Here is an 18,255-nt window from a genome sequence, read left to right on the forward strand (position 1 = left end):
AGGCTACGACAAGAAATATTGGGCAAAATCCATGAAGGGCATATGGGAATTAATAAATGTCGAGCTTTAGCGAATTCAGCAGTATACTGGCCTGGCATCAGTAAACAAATAGAGGAATTAGTTCGGGACTGTCCTTCATGTATACTGGAAGCTAAAAACTGTTCTGAACCTTTGAAACCAACTAGTTTTCCTCAGAGACCATGGGAAATTGTAGCTATGGACTTATTTAAACTCCATGCAGAATGGTATTTATTAGTTACAGATTTTTACTCACGTTATCCAGAAGTGGCAAAACTGGATAGTTTAACATCAAAAGAAGTAATTTTACACTGCAAATCAATTTTTGCCAGACATGGAATTCCAAATGTTGTAAGATCAGATAATGGACCACAGTTTGAAGTTACTAGAACAGCAGAGTTTCAAAACTTTGCAAAAGTATACGGTTTTAGGCACATTACTTCAAGTCCAAGATATCCTCAAAGCAACGGTTTTGTTGAAGCAGCAGTGAAGATAATTAAATTAAGATTCAAAAAGTCTAAAGATCCTTACTTGGCTTTATTGAGTTATCGGACAACACCTTTAAAGAACGGCTACAGTCCTGCTGAGGTGTTGATGGGGCGTCGACTACAGTCAACCTTACCTTTAGCAATTTCACTACTTCAACCAAAGCTAATAGAGAAGGAGATATTGGAAGAAAAAGAAGAGAAAAGAATAGAAAGACAGAAAAAGGATTATGATCGGAGGCACAATGCTCATGAATTGAAACCAATACATCCGGGTGACAAGATATGGATAACTGATAGGAAGGCTGTTGGAACTGTACAGAGAAAAGCTGAATCACCAAGGTCATACTTTGTTAAAGAAGGCAAACAAGTGCTTCGACGGAATAGGAAACATTTGATTCCAGGATCTAAACTACAGATTCCACCACTAAACGATGATTTAGAGGAAGCTCTTTCAGAAAGAGATAACAGAAGGAGCTTACCAGAAATAACGGATCCAGATCCTACAGTGTTAACTCAGAAGAAGGATGTATCTCCAAAAACTGTTGTGACTCGCTCTGGAAGAATTGTGAAAGCTCCCAATAGACTAAATCTTTAAAGGGGGGAGATGTGGCATCAGCCAGATTAACTGTAACTGTGTGTTAACTGTTTAGTTTTAGTTTCAGTTTACATTTATGTTTAGTTTCAGTTTGTGTTTGTGTATCTCGCTAAGTTGTTATTAAATGTGTTTGCGAGATGCTAGATCCTGCTCATTTATTTAATATGTACTGAAATAATACATAACAACACATATGTAACCTCTATATTCTTTCCATTATGAGCGATCTTTTATTTTTTAATTTTCAATGATATTTATATCCCATAGTTTTTTAAAAATGTTGATATTCTCTCATTTCTGAGTACTGATAACATTTTCTCATTTCTAAACACTAACGCCATTCTTTCATATCTAAACACTGATGTGATTCATTCATTTCTGGAAACCGTTGATATTCTATCAATACTGAGAACGATAGTAAAGACAAGAACAACTGAATATTTTTAAATGAAGTTCTCCGTCTTTGTCATTTCGAACATTGCTAGTCTCTCTTTTCTACACATTATAGATATTCTCTTCTCTCTAAACACTGTTTATATGCATTTCTTAATTTCTGAACACTGTTGGGTATATTCTCTCGTTTCTGTAATCTTGATATTCTCTCAGATTTGAGGTATCTTAATATTCCATAATTTTTGAGTGACAATAGTATCCCATCTCTTCCAACACTGTTGATATATCTCTCACATTTGAATGCTTATAACATTCTCTTATTTCTAAACACTACTGAGGTTCTTTCATTTTTGAACATGGTTGATATTCTATCATTACTAATCACTCTTGATGTAAGACGACTGTTCTCAAGAAAATGAAAAAGCAAATTCATCTGCTTTGATTTCAAATAAAAAATTTTCGTTTTTTTTTCCAGACCTTTTAAATATCTTTATAAAATTCCAAAAAAAAATATAATTCTATTTATTATTCATTTTTATTCATTGTTCCAACTTATTTTAATATTTAATTAGGTTACTAGATTAATATGTTTCTCATTACATTGACATTTGTTGCTAAATGTTTTTTTTTCTCCTTTAGGTACGATTTGATGGTTTTGGAACCTTTCTACACGAAAACTATTTTCAGGAAATAGTAAACTTTTAAAAGCATGCAATAAAGAAATATTTATCAATACTAAATATTTCTTGATACCTTGATTTCGTCAAAATATTTCAATATTTAAAATATTTACTCCAATACATTAATAACCCTAAGGATATGCTGATTAGTAAGATACTATCAACAGCTGGTATATTTTTTATTCTAAGTTTTGTAGATGGAGTTTTAATACACAATTTAACAATGATTCCTTCAACGTACCAAAAATATGCTATTCAGGAAAAATCTGCAGTTTTACCTATTCAACATTTATTGGTAATGAAACATTTTCTATTGTACATTTCCTTTTATAAAATTAGACATTCGGTTTTTACCAAAAATATGAATATATCTCTTTTTATTACAGACTAGAATAAAGAGACAAGAATTTGATGCAGATGGTAGGTGATGGTTGCCTCTTATAGCTATTATAACTAATTTTAATACCATTTACAGCTATCATGATTAATTTTTTTATCATTTAACTCAATTTTATTTTTATCTAAAACTAATTTTTAAAAACCATTGTATTGTCTGCTTAGCTCATTTCTGACAATTTTAGAATTGAGTTTGCAGATTAGAATAAAAGTTATTCAATAATTTTAACAAAATCAGACGTACATTAAACTTTGAAAAATAAATTGTTTTTACATTCTTTATACTTTTTAAATGACTCGATTTTAAATGATTAAAAAGGATAAATTCTTTGAATTAATTAATTACACGAAATAATAACATCCCGTTAATTTATGGATATAGACTCAATTAATTACAAGTAAAATGTGATGTATTGTAACTTTTTAAAAAGATATTGTATTAAATAATAATACCTTATGTTTTACATTTAATGATAGAGCGCACATAAACATTTCATCGCCTATGTGAAAATCTTCACCCAAAATGCTGTCTTGAACAGTTTTGAAAGGGTAGTTTATCATTATATTTCCTTTTATTTTTACTTTCAGAGCTCCACTGTTGAAAATTGTTGTTTTCAACTTAAAATTATCAAGGAAATTATAAAAAGAGAAAAATATTTTCGAACATTCAAATAATTTGCGGACTTCAAAAAATTATAAATTAAATCCTCAAATGAATTCATTGAAGAGTTTGTGATTACAAAAATAATGAATTATTAAGACAATGAAAGATAATAATAAAGAGATTCCAATTTGTATTAAGACAACAATAAAAAAAATATGAAATAATTATATGTAAAAAAATCTTTATCTTTAATAAACATGTAATCATAACTATATACTTCATTAGCATGCGTGAATCTGAATAATTTCAATTTTTTTATTTTCTTCATTTATTGATTGCAAATTTATTGACAGTAAAATACGAAGAAAAAAACCTAATTAACTTTTCATAAACTAGTTTGTAGTTAATATAAATTCTTATTGATGTATATTATATTGTCTGTTCTTAATAATAAAAACAATGACATATTTACTAATACTCTTATTACTACTGAAACAAAATAAATGATTAAAAAAAGGAATAAAGTGTGAATATAACACAAATGACTGTAAAAAATTGGACATACTATAATTACGATTTTATAAACAAGAACCTACTTCAGTGTCGAGACACCAAATGATGGTAAAGATAAGAAGCTGGTGTGAGAAGTTTTGGCGGGAACCTCACAGTGCTATAGATTAAATTAAAATAGACTTCCACTTATTGGAAAACGGTGGGATATCAGAAAGATCATTAAATAAATAATTAGAATTTTCAAAACATGGAATAACTCCAAAAAATCAAGTTCGGTAGATGAAGAGCATTGTTGATTGATTATAGCAGAAGAAGAAACTTAAACCTATAATTAGAATTCCAACTATGTAGAGCGACGGAAGATCGGTTAATATCCTAATATTTGACATATCTTTTGTGTTCTTCAAGTCGAATCTTAAGGGTACGTTTAGTTTTTCTAATATACGCTAAACCACATTGACTCAAAATTTGATAAATACTTTAGCTGTTATTATCAGTAATAGGGTCTTTAAGGCTGTTGAAATTGAATTTATTTACAGGGGAAAAAAATTCAAAAGTTTTGCAATTTGGGGACTGATTTTCGGGTAATAGCAATCAAATTTTTAAAGTTTGAACTCAAGAGTTTGGTAAGATTGCGAGATTAATTTTCTGAAGATGGAATCAATAATAGTAGAAGAACCGCGGTCTGCAACGATAGCTTAAAGACCTCTTCATTGAGAAGATAAATATTTCAACAAATTTTCGAAGTGCGGTAAACAAGTGAGCGTAATTTTTGGTTAGCGGGATAGGATGAAAGTTTTGAGGGGGGGGGGTGAAATCGCAGGTGGTTTCCTTAGAGGAGTAATTTAGGGTGGTTTCTGGTAAACATTGAGGAGAAATATATCGCAATGGATGGTTGACTGAATGTAAACAATAAATGTTTCCTAAAACCAGAAAAAATTCAGAAAACTTTCGGTGTATCTATCCGTTTATGTAATGCTTACGAGGCGATGTGTGAACAGGCTTAATATTCCAGGAAATTTTATTAATATGATTTTTGTTTAAATTTTCGCTTAGTTTTACCATTCATAAGAGTTTCTTGTAATTTGTAAATTCTATCAGGTCGTGAGCCTAAAAGAAATTTTACAAAATTAATATCACAGCATAAAAGAAATGTAAGCTTAGCCATTTTTTGAGTGCTATCCCTTATTTAGCTGTATTTGGGTAAAATAGTGCCGTTTGTTATTTTTTGGGCAGCATTATAGCAAGTTTGGGGAATCTTCCTAATTCATTTGTTGTTTGTTTCGCTGGAAGTTGGGTTGGAAGAATGCGTTAAATTGCAAAGACTACAAGTATAATAATATTGGATGGTGCATTTTTCCAAGTTAAAGCATAAAAAGCAGTAGGATGTAGTAACCCGAAGGTTTTACGACGCTTCTGCTCTTAGCTTTGCATGGTCAACCATCCATTACAGAGCCGCGATGGCTCAGGGGATAGAGCGTTCGCCTCCCAATGAGGTGAACCGAGGTTCGGTCTCGGCGATGGCAGGTCGATACGAATTCCGCATCCGGCTCGCACCAAACACAGTGCTGACATGAAATATCCTCAGTGGTAGACGGATCCTGGGTTAGAGTCCCCTTGCCGTCAGGCCAACCGTGGGAGGTTCTCGTGGTCTTCCTCTCCATGTAACGTAAATGCGGGTTAGTCCCATCAAAAAGTCCTTCACGAAGACAAATTACAAATTTCTCCAAATACTTGATCCATTGTCTTCTGGATTGGGTTTAAAATTACAAGGCTATGGAGTTGAACATTAGTAGTCGTACACCCAAAAAATTGGGGGGGGCTGCTCAACGAAGGTTATTTATAAATAAATAAATAAATAAAAAAATAAAAAAAAAATTTGAAAAAAAAAAAAAAAAACATTTCTTACAAGTAATAAACGTCTAAGAAAAGTAAACACTTATTTTCCTGTTCAAATTTGAATTTTATGAAAAGATCTATAGAATTCATAATATTGAGAACATGATTAATGTCAGAATTTTCCATCAATGTGAAACAATCGTCGACATATCGCTTATAAAAAGGGAACTTTAATAAATCAAATAGTTTCACTTCAAAGTAGTTCATATACAGGTCACTTAAGAAGGGGCTGAGAGAATTACCCATAGCTAAGTCATCAATCATTTGATACAATTTATCATTAAAAGTGAAGATGGACTGTTCAAAACAAATGCGAATAAGATTCACTAGTTCATAAATTTAAACTTGGCTAAAGTGGAACTTGTAATATCTTTATAAGGCAATTAAGGCATTAACGGCAACGTTAGTGAATATGGATTTTACATCAAAAGAGACCGTTTTCATTAGATTTGAACGTATGAAGCTCATTAACAAAATCATACGAGTTTCTGACAGTAAATTAATTCATACTAGAAAATGAGGACAAAATTAAAACAAAATGCTTAGTTAATTAACAGGAAGCGGTGCCATACAAGAAACAATAAGTCTAAAAGAAGTATCAGCTTTATGAGCTTTAGATAATGCGTAAAACATAGCACAGTGTTAATTTGTAGGTGTAAGAAAATACTTCAGATGATTCGGAATAATTACCGAAGTTTAAACGGCACCCTCCCGATCCTTAATACTCAAGTTGATTGCTCCCATTGAGAGAGATTTTAAATTCAGTGTTCTCAGTTCCCCTCAATAAGAATAAACTTCAAATTTTATTGCTAATACTGTTAATTTGAATTTTAGACCTTCAACCAAAAATATTGACAATATTGCTCTTTCTAAATTATAATCTTTGAAATCTAACTCGGAAATTGTTATTACTTAACAGACAAAGAGGTCAAGTTGTAGTTTTAGACAAAGTGAAATATCCAGAGGAATATCAAAAATTAATTGATGAAGGTCTAGATAGAATATTACCTAAAGATGCAAGCGTTAATGTGTGTGTGAGAGAGAGTTGAATAAAATCAAATCTGCCGTCAAAAACTCAGAACATTAACTGATCATCCCTCGCTTCACATAGCTTAGAATTCTTTTTTTTTTTCTTCTCTTTTTTTGAATTGCAGGCACTGAACTTTATTCGTTTCGCCTTAGAAGATGCCAGAAGTGTTATTCATTTCGCGTTACTCAGTGGGCACCTGTGAACCAGAGTCACGGAGGCGAGTAACATTGCCCATGCCACACTGCCACAAACCCGTTCACAGGGTGGACCACATCACACACAACAGAGGACAACACAAGAGAGAGAAACACCCATGCCCAGAGCGGGAATCGAACCCGCGGTCATTGGCTTCGCAGTCAGGAGCGCTAACCGCTCCTGACTGCGAAGCCAATGAGAATTAAAGAATTCTAATTTAAGGTTTCAGTTTTCTTCAGCTTAAATCATTGGAGAGTACTCTCCATCTACCGAACTTTATTTTTGGGAGTCATTCTATACATTGAAAAGTTTTAATAATTTACTTAACGATCTTTTTAGGTTACCAGCAATTGGAAGTCTATTCTAATTTAATTTGTTGCATCCTAGGGTTCCCGCCTTCACCTTCTTTTTATTATTATCTTCTGAAAAATTGTTTCTCTTTCTCTACTGGTTAAACCACTTTGCACGTGTTTGTCGCTTTACTTCTCTACCATCATTTGAAGTTTAGATACTGAGAAAGATTTTTGTTTATAGAACCGAAATATTTCTAGACGTTCATTTGGGCTTCATTCCACTTTTAAAAAAAAAAAAATTTAAGTCTTTAAAGTATACCCTATCCTCTTTGAATTTTATTGCTACTCTTCCCATATTTACCCTTTTTATTATCAAATTATTCTGATTACATACACAGTAACTTCACAAAAAAAAAAAAAAAAAAAAAGAGAGTCAAATTTTCGCCTAAAATTTTATTTCTTTCAAAGTTTTGGTTCTAATATGCACTGCATGCACTCTCAGCTTTCATTTTACTAACACCTTTTTTATCCGCGCAAAAAAAAACATTTTTAGCCTAATTGTTTTAGAGATGTAGTAGGAAATCAAAAAAGGAGATTTATGCTGATCTCCATTTTTCTAAGTAAAGCATCTTATTTCACTCAGTTTTGACGGATATTGGTTGCACATTTCCTTCTGGAGCCGCAATACAGACTGGGAAGCACCCTTTATCTTAACTACTAACATCCTTAATTTCGGCGTGATTGAAGAGTTAATAATTTCTCAGGGTGTGATCGCTGGGAGTGCTGCAGCACTCGGTTCACAACTAAAGTTCTTGGCTCTATGACCACCCTTGATTGGGTGGGTAAGGTAATGTGTTCTTCTCTGGTACAAAATGTGCAAGAACTTCGTTTCGAACGTATTACAGTGCCTGAAGAACCTCCTGATCCTTGTGACTTTGGAGTTGGAGGACCAAATTTAGACATGTGTACTTGGCTCATACCTGCAGTCACCACTATTCGAAGTCGATGGCGATTAGGAATGGGAGAACTGTCAGCTTGGATTGGAGGGCCACGAGCTGATCATACAACCTCTGACAGACAAGGTTAGTGTTAAAATCTTCATTCTCATAAATGAATAATTCTATAAAATGCTAGTAAGAATGAATTTAGCATGTTTTTGCTTGTAGATAGTATATGACCTTTAACATCAAGTAGCGGCAGTCTGCATCAAAAATTTTGGTTGTCTAGAATAGCCCAAATGTTGGTTGCTTTTTAATTAGTTTCTCATTAATTGGCTACTAGTTCAGTCTCGCTTGAGGAAAGTTTCATCAAATGTTCAACTTCACGCAGCTATAATTAAATTTATGCAAAAAAGTAGCTAAAAGTTATTGTAAAAATGTTGGCTGATTTAGACTTCGAATTGTTTGAAACCAATCTCAGGATTGTACTTTCCTTTTAAAGAAATAAACTGGTTCATTTGCAATAAATTAAACTATAAAATGGTTTATTTAACCTTTTAAGGCGTTTTAATATTAAAATAGTTTGTTTTGAAGACTTGTTTTGAAGAAATAGCATACCAATAAAATACAGTCAAACCCCGCTATAGTGAACCTTCAAGGGACTGACATTTCGGTTCACTGTAACCGGGAGTTCACTATATCCGTTACGCAGGCAATTTAGCTAATGGTTCCTTAACTCCTCCCTTTTATTACACATTATCCAAATAAATGACTGAAAAGTATTGTCTAGTAGCAAAAACATGTGTTATTTTTTGATAACTCTCCGTCTTGCGTACAAAAAAAAAAAAAAAAAAAAAAAATCTCTAGCTGATGAGCAATCCTCAACATCAGATATGGAAACACTTTCCGACTCTCAGATAATTTTTCCTGAATTTCTGTTATTCCGCTTTTTAAACCTGTCTAACCTGCCATTTTAGCACTTAAAAGTTGTCTCATAAAATTGCTTAGCAAATTCGTCGACATTTGTTTAGATACTGGAAGATTGTGGCTTCTTCTAATGCTGGACCACTTCAGTAATGTTTCTTCAACATCCCTGTGATCTGCTTTTCTCAACTTTTTTCTGGCAACTAAATTTTTTTCCTGAGCAGAAATTATAAACTGCCTATTTTTCCATATGTTACAAACTGCAGATTTGGATAGTTTATATTCTCTGCAAATATCAGCTGGATTGCATCCATTTTCAATTTTTCTGATTATGCCCATTTTATCATCAATGAAGATCGTCTTACGTTTACTGATCGCCATAGTTAAATTTGAGAAACTTGTCTGCAGGCTTTTTTGAACTGAACTGAGAGCAAAAAGGAGTTGAAATCAGGGCATTATCAACACATATTAATGCCAACCCTTTGACCAATAATGACTCATTCCCTCTGACAGAAAATGCATATTGATCCCACTGACGCCTTACAGGTTCATCATCTGCCTGGGTTGGAAACATCTGCTTGGTTTGTTTAGGGATGGGAAAGTGAGATAAAAGAGGCAAAGAAGAGAAAATGCTTATCGCTACATTCCCCTCTATATATGGTTTTAAAAATCGGTATAGGTATATTATTACCAAAAAAATGAAGAAAAAAATCAGTCGAAGACAGAAAAAAGTTCATTATGTCCAACTTCCGCACTTTTTTGGTTCACTATATCCACAAAAAGTAACATTATACGTGTATAGCAAAACAACTAATAACATTTCGTTCACTATATTCGGGAGTTCACTATAAACCGTGCTCACTATAGCGGGGTTTGACTGTAGTAACATTTAGTACCATTTTAAAGAAATTTATACAAATTATAAAATTTTACTAAATTACATATTTATTTGATTTTGCAAAAAATTATTAATATTATTTTAAAAACTAATATCGATGAACTTCAGTAATTTTATTAAAAACGTAAAAAATATTTATCTGCTACAAATTTCCTTTTTTTACCTTTATGAATTCATACATTTATTTAATATAAATACTTCAAAATAATAATTCAAACTGTAATAAATCATAAATTTAAAAAGGAATAAACTTTAATAAACCAAATAAAGTTAATAGCTGGTACGAAAATATACTTAGTATGTGCAGGATTACTAAAATGTTTTGTAATTGTTGAATATCTCGGAAAATATAATCTGAAGAAGAACAAAAAAACCGGCGTTCATTACATCAGAAAAATAAATAAATAAAAACAAACAAATAAATCAAACAAAATGAAAATCGGCAAAGTTAATATTAACTCTTTTCTTTGAATGCGCGGAATAAAAATGGGCCAACTGCATCTTAAAAAAGTGAAGATGGTTCTTATGATATATTAATGGGGAAAAAATTTTGATGACAAATATTTTTAAAAGCAATATTTATTGTTATGAAAAAGTGGGAACCATGGCGTAGTTACATCAAAAATTTAGGAACTTTTAATTTTGCGTAGACTGCATTATCAGATAATTTAATATGTATGCATTTAACACATTGCTACAGTATATATATTACAAAACGGCTTTATTACGTGAGCCTAATTTGCGCGGGTAGAATTCCTCTTGTTAAATCATATAAGATAAAAACAATCAATAAATATTTTTTCTCATACTTAACAGTTTGAATATCAGCTTTTTTTTATGGTTATTTGACTCTTTGGTTTAATATGGTAAAATTCCAATTAAATAAATTGCTATTTAACCATTTTCATCGAGAAATTTCTAACAGTGTATCAAAGGAGGTGGAACAGAATTTGTTCGAACGCTATAATGTCCTTTTAATAATGCCACTGACTGGAATTTAAAGGGAACATTAAAAATTGACTTCATCTAATGCTAAAATGTCTGAAAGAATAAACAGAATATAAATGAGCATTGAAAAGTTTACAAAATTAAACAAGCAATTTTAAATAAATTTTTTCCCAAACTGTTTAGGTGGTTATGTATTTTACGAAACATCGTTTCAAGAAGATAGTCATCTACCAGTGGTGCCAACAATAGTGAAACAAGACCATCAAGTGGTAGGTGGAGCTCGACCATTACCCCAAGGAGCAGGAGGATCTTCTGTAGATCCAGATGATGACTTTGGGGTCATTGATAGTGCATTATTTATAAGTAGGAATCTCAGTAAAACAGGACCAATGGGTTATTGCCTTAGTTTCTTTTACATCATGGAAGGCTTAAGTGCTGATAGACTCATAATTCATCTAAAAGACATGGAAACTGCTGAAAATGCGTCATTGTGGGAAATCAGAGAAGGAGTAGAAGGAAGTTGGACCAAAGGAGAAGTAGCATATACTTATGATGGAAATCATTTGGTAATAAAAATATCTTTCCATAATGATTATTTCGATTCATACCACTCTGTTTTTTTTTGTTTTTTTTTTTTGCAATTTTCAGATTGCATACAATTTTAGATTCGCAAAGCAACTAATATAATTATTCATAATGTACAGTGCGAAAAAAAAATCGGCATTCCAAATAACTTTTGGTCTAATGTTAGGATCTTCACGTTCTAGGACTCAATCTTAATGGTTCGAGGGGGTGACCTCAAATATGCTAATTAATTGGTGAAGACAATATTTTAAGTTACGAAATCAGACACAGAAACGTACTTTCTCTTAATAAATATACCTATTTTTCGACGGATTCGGATTTCTGACCCTCAAAATATAGGGGGTAGCCACAATCCGGAAGTACATGGCAAATTACAAAATTTGAACGAAATCGGCCGAATAGTACCTTAGAAATCCATTTTTGAAAATACGACTTTTTCAAAATCCTCAGGAACTATTCGACCAATTTCGCTCAAATTTAGTATTTTGCCATTTGAAATTACATTCATTAAAATGACGTAAAAATTGTCATACCTTTACAAATTCAGAATTTTTTGACTATTATTAAACAAAATAATAAAAAATAATAAACATTTACTAAAAGTTTTTTTTCTCGATGGAATTTCCAAAATTTTTTCAATTCGCTTAAAAAGTTCTCGAGATAATTCGAGACTTAAAAATTTATCAAAAAATAAATAAATACTTATAACTCTTAAAAACACTGTATTTAAGGTAGAGTATTGAGATAATGCGAAATACGCAAAAAGTACAATTAACATTGAAGGATCCAAACTTTGAAATGCTCTCCTGTCCAATCTATTAGGACCACATTTCCCAGATTATGGTTACCCCTATGTTTTGAGGGTCAGAAATCCAAATATTCAATAATTTTCATATTTAACGCAAATGCTAATTTTTTGAATGAAAAATAAATAGTTTAAATTACATAAAATATCTGTCTCAGAGAATGAATTAATTAAAATTATACAGACGCACGCATAACATCACAAAATAGAAAATATAAAACAAACAAACATAAATAAAACATAAAACACAGAAAATTAAGTAACTTTTTTTTGTATAATTTAATTTAACAAATTTGGGATAAAAGTTAATAAAATGAAATAAAAAAATACCCATTGCTCATTGATACACTATATTTAAGGTAGTATATCGTTTCTAAAACTTCAAAAGCTTCTCTTTTTTTTTAAATTACTAACTAATGATATTTTTGAAATTATTTTGTTATTATATGTATATATCATTATATATCATTAGTTATATATCATTAGTTATATCTGCTTTAATAACTAATGATACCTTTATAAAATGATATTTTTCATTTTTTTAGAAGAAGATGTGAAATTATAATTACCTTTTTAATATGTTTTAAGTTATTTACAATAGATATATTACAGGCAGGAAGAAAGAAACCAATAAAGAACAAGAGTTTAAAGAATGAGGAAACAGAGAAAAAATCCTTAAAATTTATTTTTAAAATTTCCAGACATAAGAAAATAATATTTCATGATTTAAGATTTCCGTCAACGAAGCAAATTATATGTACCACACGTGACGAACTAATACCAAGCTTAAAAAATAATTGTAATATTACTTTTATTTATAATATTGCTAAAACTACAGCAAAGCATTTATCCTAGTTTACTGTTTCGGAAAAATTGTGATGATTATATTATTTCTTTCGATTAGCTGAATTAACCTATTAACATCAAAAAATACATTTGTGTAATTTTAGCTTCATCATACACGTGATGCAACTGCGTTATTATTTTGGGAAATTGAAAAAAACCCTTAGTTTTAAAAATTAAAAAAATCAGAGGCATTTTCTAACGTTTCTATTTTCACATATTATAAAACATCTTTAGTGTTAATTTTACCAAAATTAATCGTTGATGTTTTGATCAATAATCAAATCTTCAAAGCACTTCGGTAAAAATTACCGAGTTTTTTGGTGTTCCCATAGAGACAGAAACACGGTACTTTTTACCATATTCTGGTAGTTTTGATCCTACTTTTTTTTTCTCAGTGCAAGAAATTCATTGCATAATTCTAATTAATTTTTAAAATTTTCATTTTAATTATTATATTTCTCTTTCACAAAAAAACGTTTTTTCCTCCACTTTTAGTTTTTCCTCCACAGTTATTCTAATGTCTAGAAAAATACACGAACTTTCTTTTACTGACATAAATTTGTTTTTAAGATAGTTTTTGAAGCCGTTACTAAAGCAACCAATGATCCTGCAAGACCTTTTAGAGGGTATATAGCATTAGATGATATGGTGTTTCAGAAAATGGGAAGCCCGGACTTGGACAATTGCTTTGGTGAGTCCTATTTCTTTATTTTGCAATAATCGAGGTATTTCTTTATTTTATATTTATTGTATAAAATAAATTCAAATATTAATATAATAAAAATTATGAGCCGAAAACATGTAAATAACAGGTGTCATGGAAGTATGTCAATAATTCAAACAAATTGAAACGAGATCATAGAGCATAAAAATTTCTTTTATGTGATTTTAAAAAGGGTCGGTAGGGCATATACCAATAATGCTAAAGCTGATCTTTTTTAATGTACCTTTCATCAGCATCTAAATAAGATAATGTTTCAGTTTTTTTTCACAGAATATTGCATATACATGTTTGCACTGTGATAAGTGCTAATGCATATCTTTGGCAGATTTTTTTACAAATTATGAGCTGAGAACTTTTAATTTTTTTAAAAGTTTCATCATTTTTGACCAAAACACTTTCATATGTCAAAAAGTAATCTCTTTAACGCTAAAACAGTATCACAGCATACAACTGATATAATCTCAAACATCCACCAAAAATTTCGAAGCGATATCACAAGTAGTTTCCTGGAAAAGATATTTCGAAAAAAATGTCAGTTTTAGCATTATTGACATAAGCCATACTTTAACTAATCTTGACTAACTAATGGTATACCTTAACTAATGATGAATGCGTGATTCTAAATTTAAGAATTGTCCACTGACAGGTCACTGTACCTTTGAAGGTGGATTCTGTGGTTGGACGAATGATGTGGAAGATGATTTTGATTGGGAATTAGGTAGATCAAGTAAAAGTTTTTTAACGGGTCCATCTAGAGACTTTAGCAGCTATAACAGAGATGAACAGACAGGTATTAAAAACAGATTTTTCATCAAACCAAGAGTAACTTTCATCTCTCTTCTTTTTTCCAACTTCAATAACATATTAAAAGATGTGCTTCGTTGCAAATCTTTTTAGGTGGCTACTCTTACATAGACGCTTCTTTCCCGAGGCGACCAGGAGATCGGGCGAGACTATTAAGTCCTAATTTCTTGGCTACTGGTAATACTATGGTTTTATTTTAAAATGACACATTTATATAAAATATAAACTTTTCTTTAAAAAAATTTGATTGTCCTATAATGAAAAAATATTCAAGATATTCAGCATATTTGCACTGATGAAATTCAATATTTTAAAATGCTTGGGGCTGCGGTTTCATGCCATCCGCTCCATTTAAGATTTTAAATTGCACATGTACGCAAAAATCTGTAGAGAAATTCCAATTGAATTTTTAAAAAAAATTTTGCTGCCTATTAGCAATAAACACTATTGAAAGACAATACTAGTTATGAGATACATTTATGGTATTTACCCAACAAACATAATAACAATAAACCTTAACACCTCATACCTAATGTATATTACAAATAGTATAATACTTGAATTGCCAATTTTTTCAAACTTATTTACAGTTTTCTTGATGCATTAAGAAAATAAATTCATTAGAGAACTATACTTTTTATACATAAGCGTTTCAAAGTTGCACGATTTCTCCACTCTTTATACTTTCCCTTCTCCGTAACTATATTTTCGGCAAATCTTGCTTTTTCCCAATTCAAGTATAATTCAACTCCTTACTTAAACGTACTGCTGTGGGGAAGAAAAAGATTTGCCACGACCATGGTAATGGAAAGGGGAAAAGTGTGGAGAGATTACTCAACCTTGAAACGCTTATACTATTTACAAATTATGATTTTGCATTTCTGTTTAAACCATTGGTTTCAAACCATACTTATATAATTATCTGTAATTTATGGGTTAGGTGACAATAATCCAGTTTGCATGAAATTTGCTACCCATATGTTTGGGAACGGAGTTGGGAGTTTGAGGGTACTGAAGCGTGTTCCAGGGGATGAAGCTCCTGACAGAGTACTTTGGGAAATAAGTGGAGAATCTGGAAACAAATGGTACAGAGCACAAGTTTCTGTTTCATCAGCCACTTCCTATCAGGTATGATATCACGAGTAGTTTAAATGAGTTTCGATCGAATTCTTAACATATCTTTTTTAATCATCAGTAAGACTTTAAAATCTAAGCTAAAATTAAAATTAATTTAAATATAAAACTTTTAACTCGAAAGGTCACCACTGTCCCATAAAAAATATCCATCATTTTAAATTTTAAACTTTTAACGTCATAAATATTTTACCATTAGTTATAATTATGTTTAGTAAAAAAAATTTAAATCCTGTAACACTGTAATTTTACATGACATTATCCCATATTTGAAAGAAATTGGTTAAACGTTTGTGTATTTAATGGTGTAAAAAATATACAGTGTAGTTCAAAGTTTTTTAAATCATTAGAAATTTAAATAATAAATAAGTAATGAAAATGTTTTTGCATGTAATTATGAGTGTAAATTTTGCATGTAACAATTTTGCGTGCATTTCAAATTTAAAAAAATATTAAGAATTGTATGCGAAGTTTTTCATTTGCACATTTTATTCCACTGATTTAGAAATGAGTAAAAATTAAAATGAAAAGAAGCAAAATTAAAGTTAGACAGCTCTTCTGACTAATTTTATTGGGTGCCATATTTTCTTTATCTTGGCTACCCATTTTTCGAGGGCCATAATAGTTATTCAGAAAAGTATTTTTTTTATATCTATCGTAACTTAATACATAAATAATGAACTTAAATAATATCTACTCTAAATTGAATTCATTAAGATTGAATCTGATATTCCGATCATTAAGTTAAAAGTTATTCAGTTAATTTTTTTTCTAGCTCGCTGAATATGTAAATTAGTAAAAAAAATTTTTTTTCTGTGAGAGCCTGCACCATTGCTTTCAAACCATAGTTCAACAAGTTCCACTAAACTACATATGTCTTCGGTTAAAAAAGAAGAGAGAGAAAATTACCATGCTAGTAGTTTGAATACGGCATATTAGAACAAAAATGGATCAGTAGACTAAACTAAAAACCAACGTGAATAAAGCACAAATGAAAACACATAAATTGACATACTATAGTTTCAGTTCTATAAACAAGAAACTTCCTCAGTGTCTAAACATTAAATGAATGGAAGAGTCTGGAGATTTTTTTACTCATTTTTAAAAATAAAAAATAGTCTTAGTAGACTTTTCAATCTTATAGAAACAAGATAAATTCAAGCAGTTTTAATAAGCAGATATAGTCTTAAAAGAACAGAGTAAAAATGATATAACTACGAAATGATAATAATATAATTAAAGATGGAATTACACAATGGGCTTAGTTTCAGAACCCTATTCAAAATTGTTTCAAGATTTTAACTACAAAAAACTGTTTTATGGATTTATTGAATTTTATATGACAAAAAAGCATGGCATAATAAGTATGAAATTCAGAAAAATATCTTTGTTGATTTTCAAAGTTCATTGCTTTTTTATATTTTATACATATTTCTTTTGAATTTTTAAGGATTGTAATTAAATATTAAGTATAGATTTAATTATTTTATTTGTGAATTTCTACTGATTTTACTGTAAATTGTCGTGTAAAAAGAATAACATTTACATTGGCAAGTAAAGCAGATTTATTAACCAACATCTAGGATGCAAAAAACATGGTAACTACCGTTTCCACTTGAAAAGCATGAACTTATATACAGTGTAATAAGGAAACGGAAATGGAGTAAGAGAATGTTCTAGAAACTTTTAGAACACTCCGTAAATAATAACTAAAATTACTTATATTCATATTTAAATGCATCTGAAGTTTCGGTCGAAATCGGGAGAACTTGAAAGGTCGAACTCAAGACCTCCGACTTGCTAAGTAAGTGCCTTAAGCCGTTCGGCCATGTCAACGTGTTTCGTGTCAATATTTAAAAAAAAAAAAAAGAAAAAAAGAAAAAAAAGAAACTGCATTAATCACGAAATTTTATTTTTATGAGTAAATAAATGTTAGAAAATCGTTCATTTATTTGGCGTTTAGACACTGAAGAAGGTTCTTTACTGAAACTATAATGCGTAAATTTAAGTTTTTTTATTTGTGTTGTTTTTTGCGTAGGTAATGCTTTGTGCTTAGCTCGAAGTATTACCCTTTCCTTTATTAAAAAATAATAAGACTTAAATCTTTATTTTTTTTAATAAAATTCGTTTTTTATTTATTTATTTAAATACAATTTATTATCAATACAAATTTAATTACTGATTAACAATGCAAATTAAAGGTTTTAGAGACTCAACTTTAAAGCTATACCACTGAAAGGATTTTCTGGATTATTAGCTTTTTTTAATTGTATAAATTAATGTTATTGCTCATTTTCAGCTTGTTTTTGAAGGAGTTGTGGGGACTAATTCTCTTGGGAACATTGCGATCGATAGTGTATCATTTATACCAGGAACTTGCACAAGTAAGCATTTTCTTGAGGATTTTTTTCCACAATAGAACTTCAATTATTTCATACTTATTTATTTATGATTTCATACTTATTTATTTATGAACTCAAGAAAATTCTTGTTAGAAAAGTTGCTTCCAAAAAACTCATTATATGTTATCAAGTTCAGAGGTCGG

General features: G+C 30.4%; 1 protein-coding gene across 1 annotated transcript in view; it reads left to right on the top strand.

The window, feature by feature from the left end:
- The window catches only part of LOC107437473 (MAM and LDL-receptor class A domain-containing protein 1), a 75,081-nt gene that overhangs the window by 14,750 nt on the left and 42,076 nt on the right, over window positions 1-18,255 (top strand). Inside the window, exons 2-10 of the mRNA XM_016049487.4 lie at window positions 2,134-2,469; window positions 2,561-2,594; window positions 8,010-8,186; window positions 10,996-11,378; window positions 13,619-13,739; window positions 14,419-14,562; window positions 14,670-14,753; window positions 15,517-15,704; window positions 18,010-18,094. Of these exons, the coding sequence (XP_015904973.1) occupies window positions 2,314-2,469; window positions 2,561-2,594; window positions 8,010-8,186; window positions 10,996-11,378; window positions 13,619-13,739; window positions 14,419-14,562; window positions 14,670-14,753; window positions 15,517-15,704; window positions 18,010-18,094 (1,372 nt within the window). The 5' untranslated portion in view covers window positions 2,134-2,313. The remainder of the gene's footprint in view (window positions 1-2,133; window positions 2,470-2,560; window positions 2,595-8,009; window positions 8,187-10,995; window positions 11,379-13,618; window positions 13,740-14,418; window positions 14,563-14,669; window positions 14,754-15,516; window positions 15,705-18,009; window positions 18,095-18,255) is intronic.

This window comes from Parasteatoda tepidariorum, chromosome 11 (genome assembly GCF_982258835.1).
Source record: "Parasteatoda tepidariorum strain Cologne lab strain chromosome 11, Ptep-v5.0, whole genome shotgun sequence".
Classification (NCBI taxonomy): domain Eukaryota; kingdom Metazoa; phylum Arthropoda; class Arachnida; order Araneae; family Theridiidae; genus Parasteatoda; species Parasteatoda tepidariorum.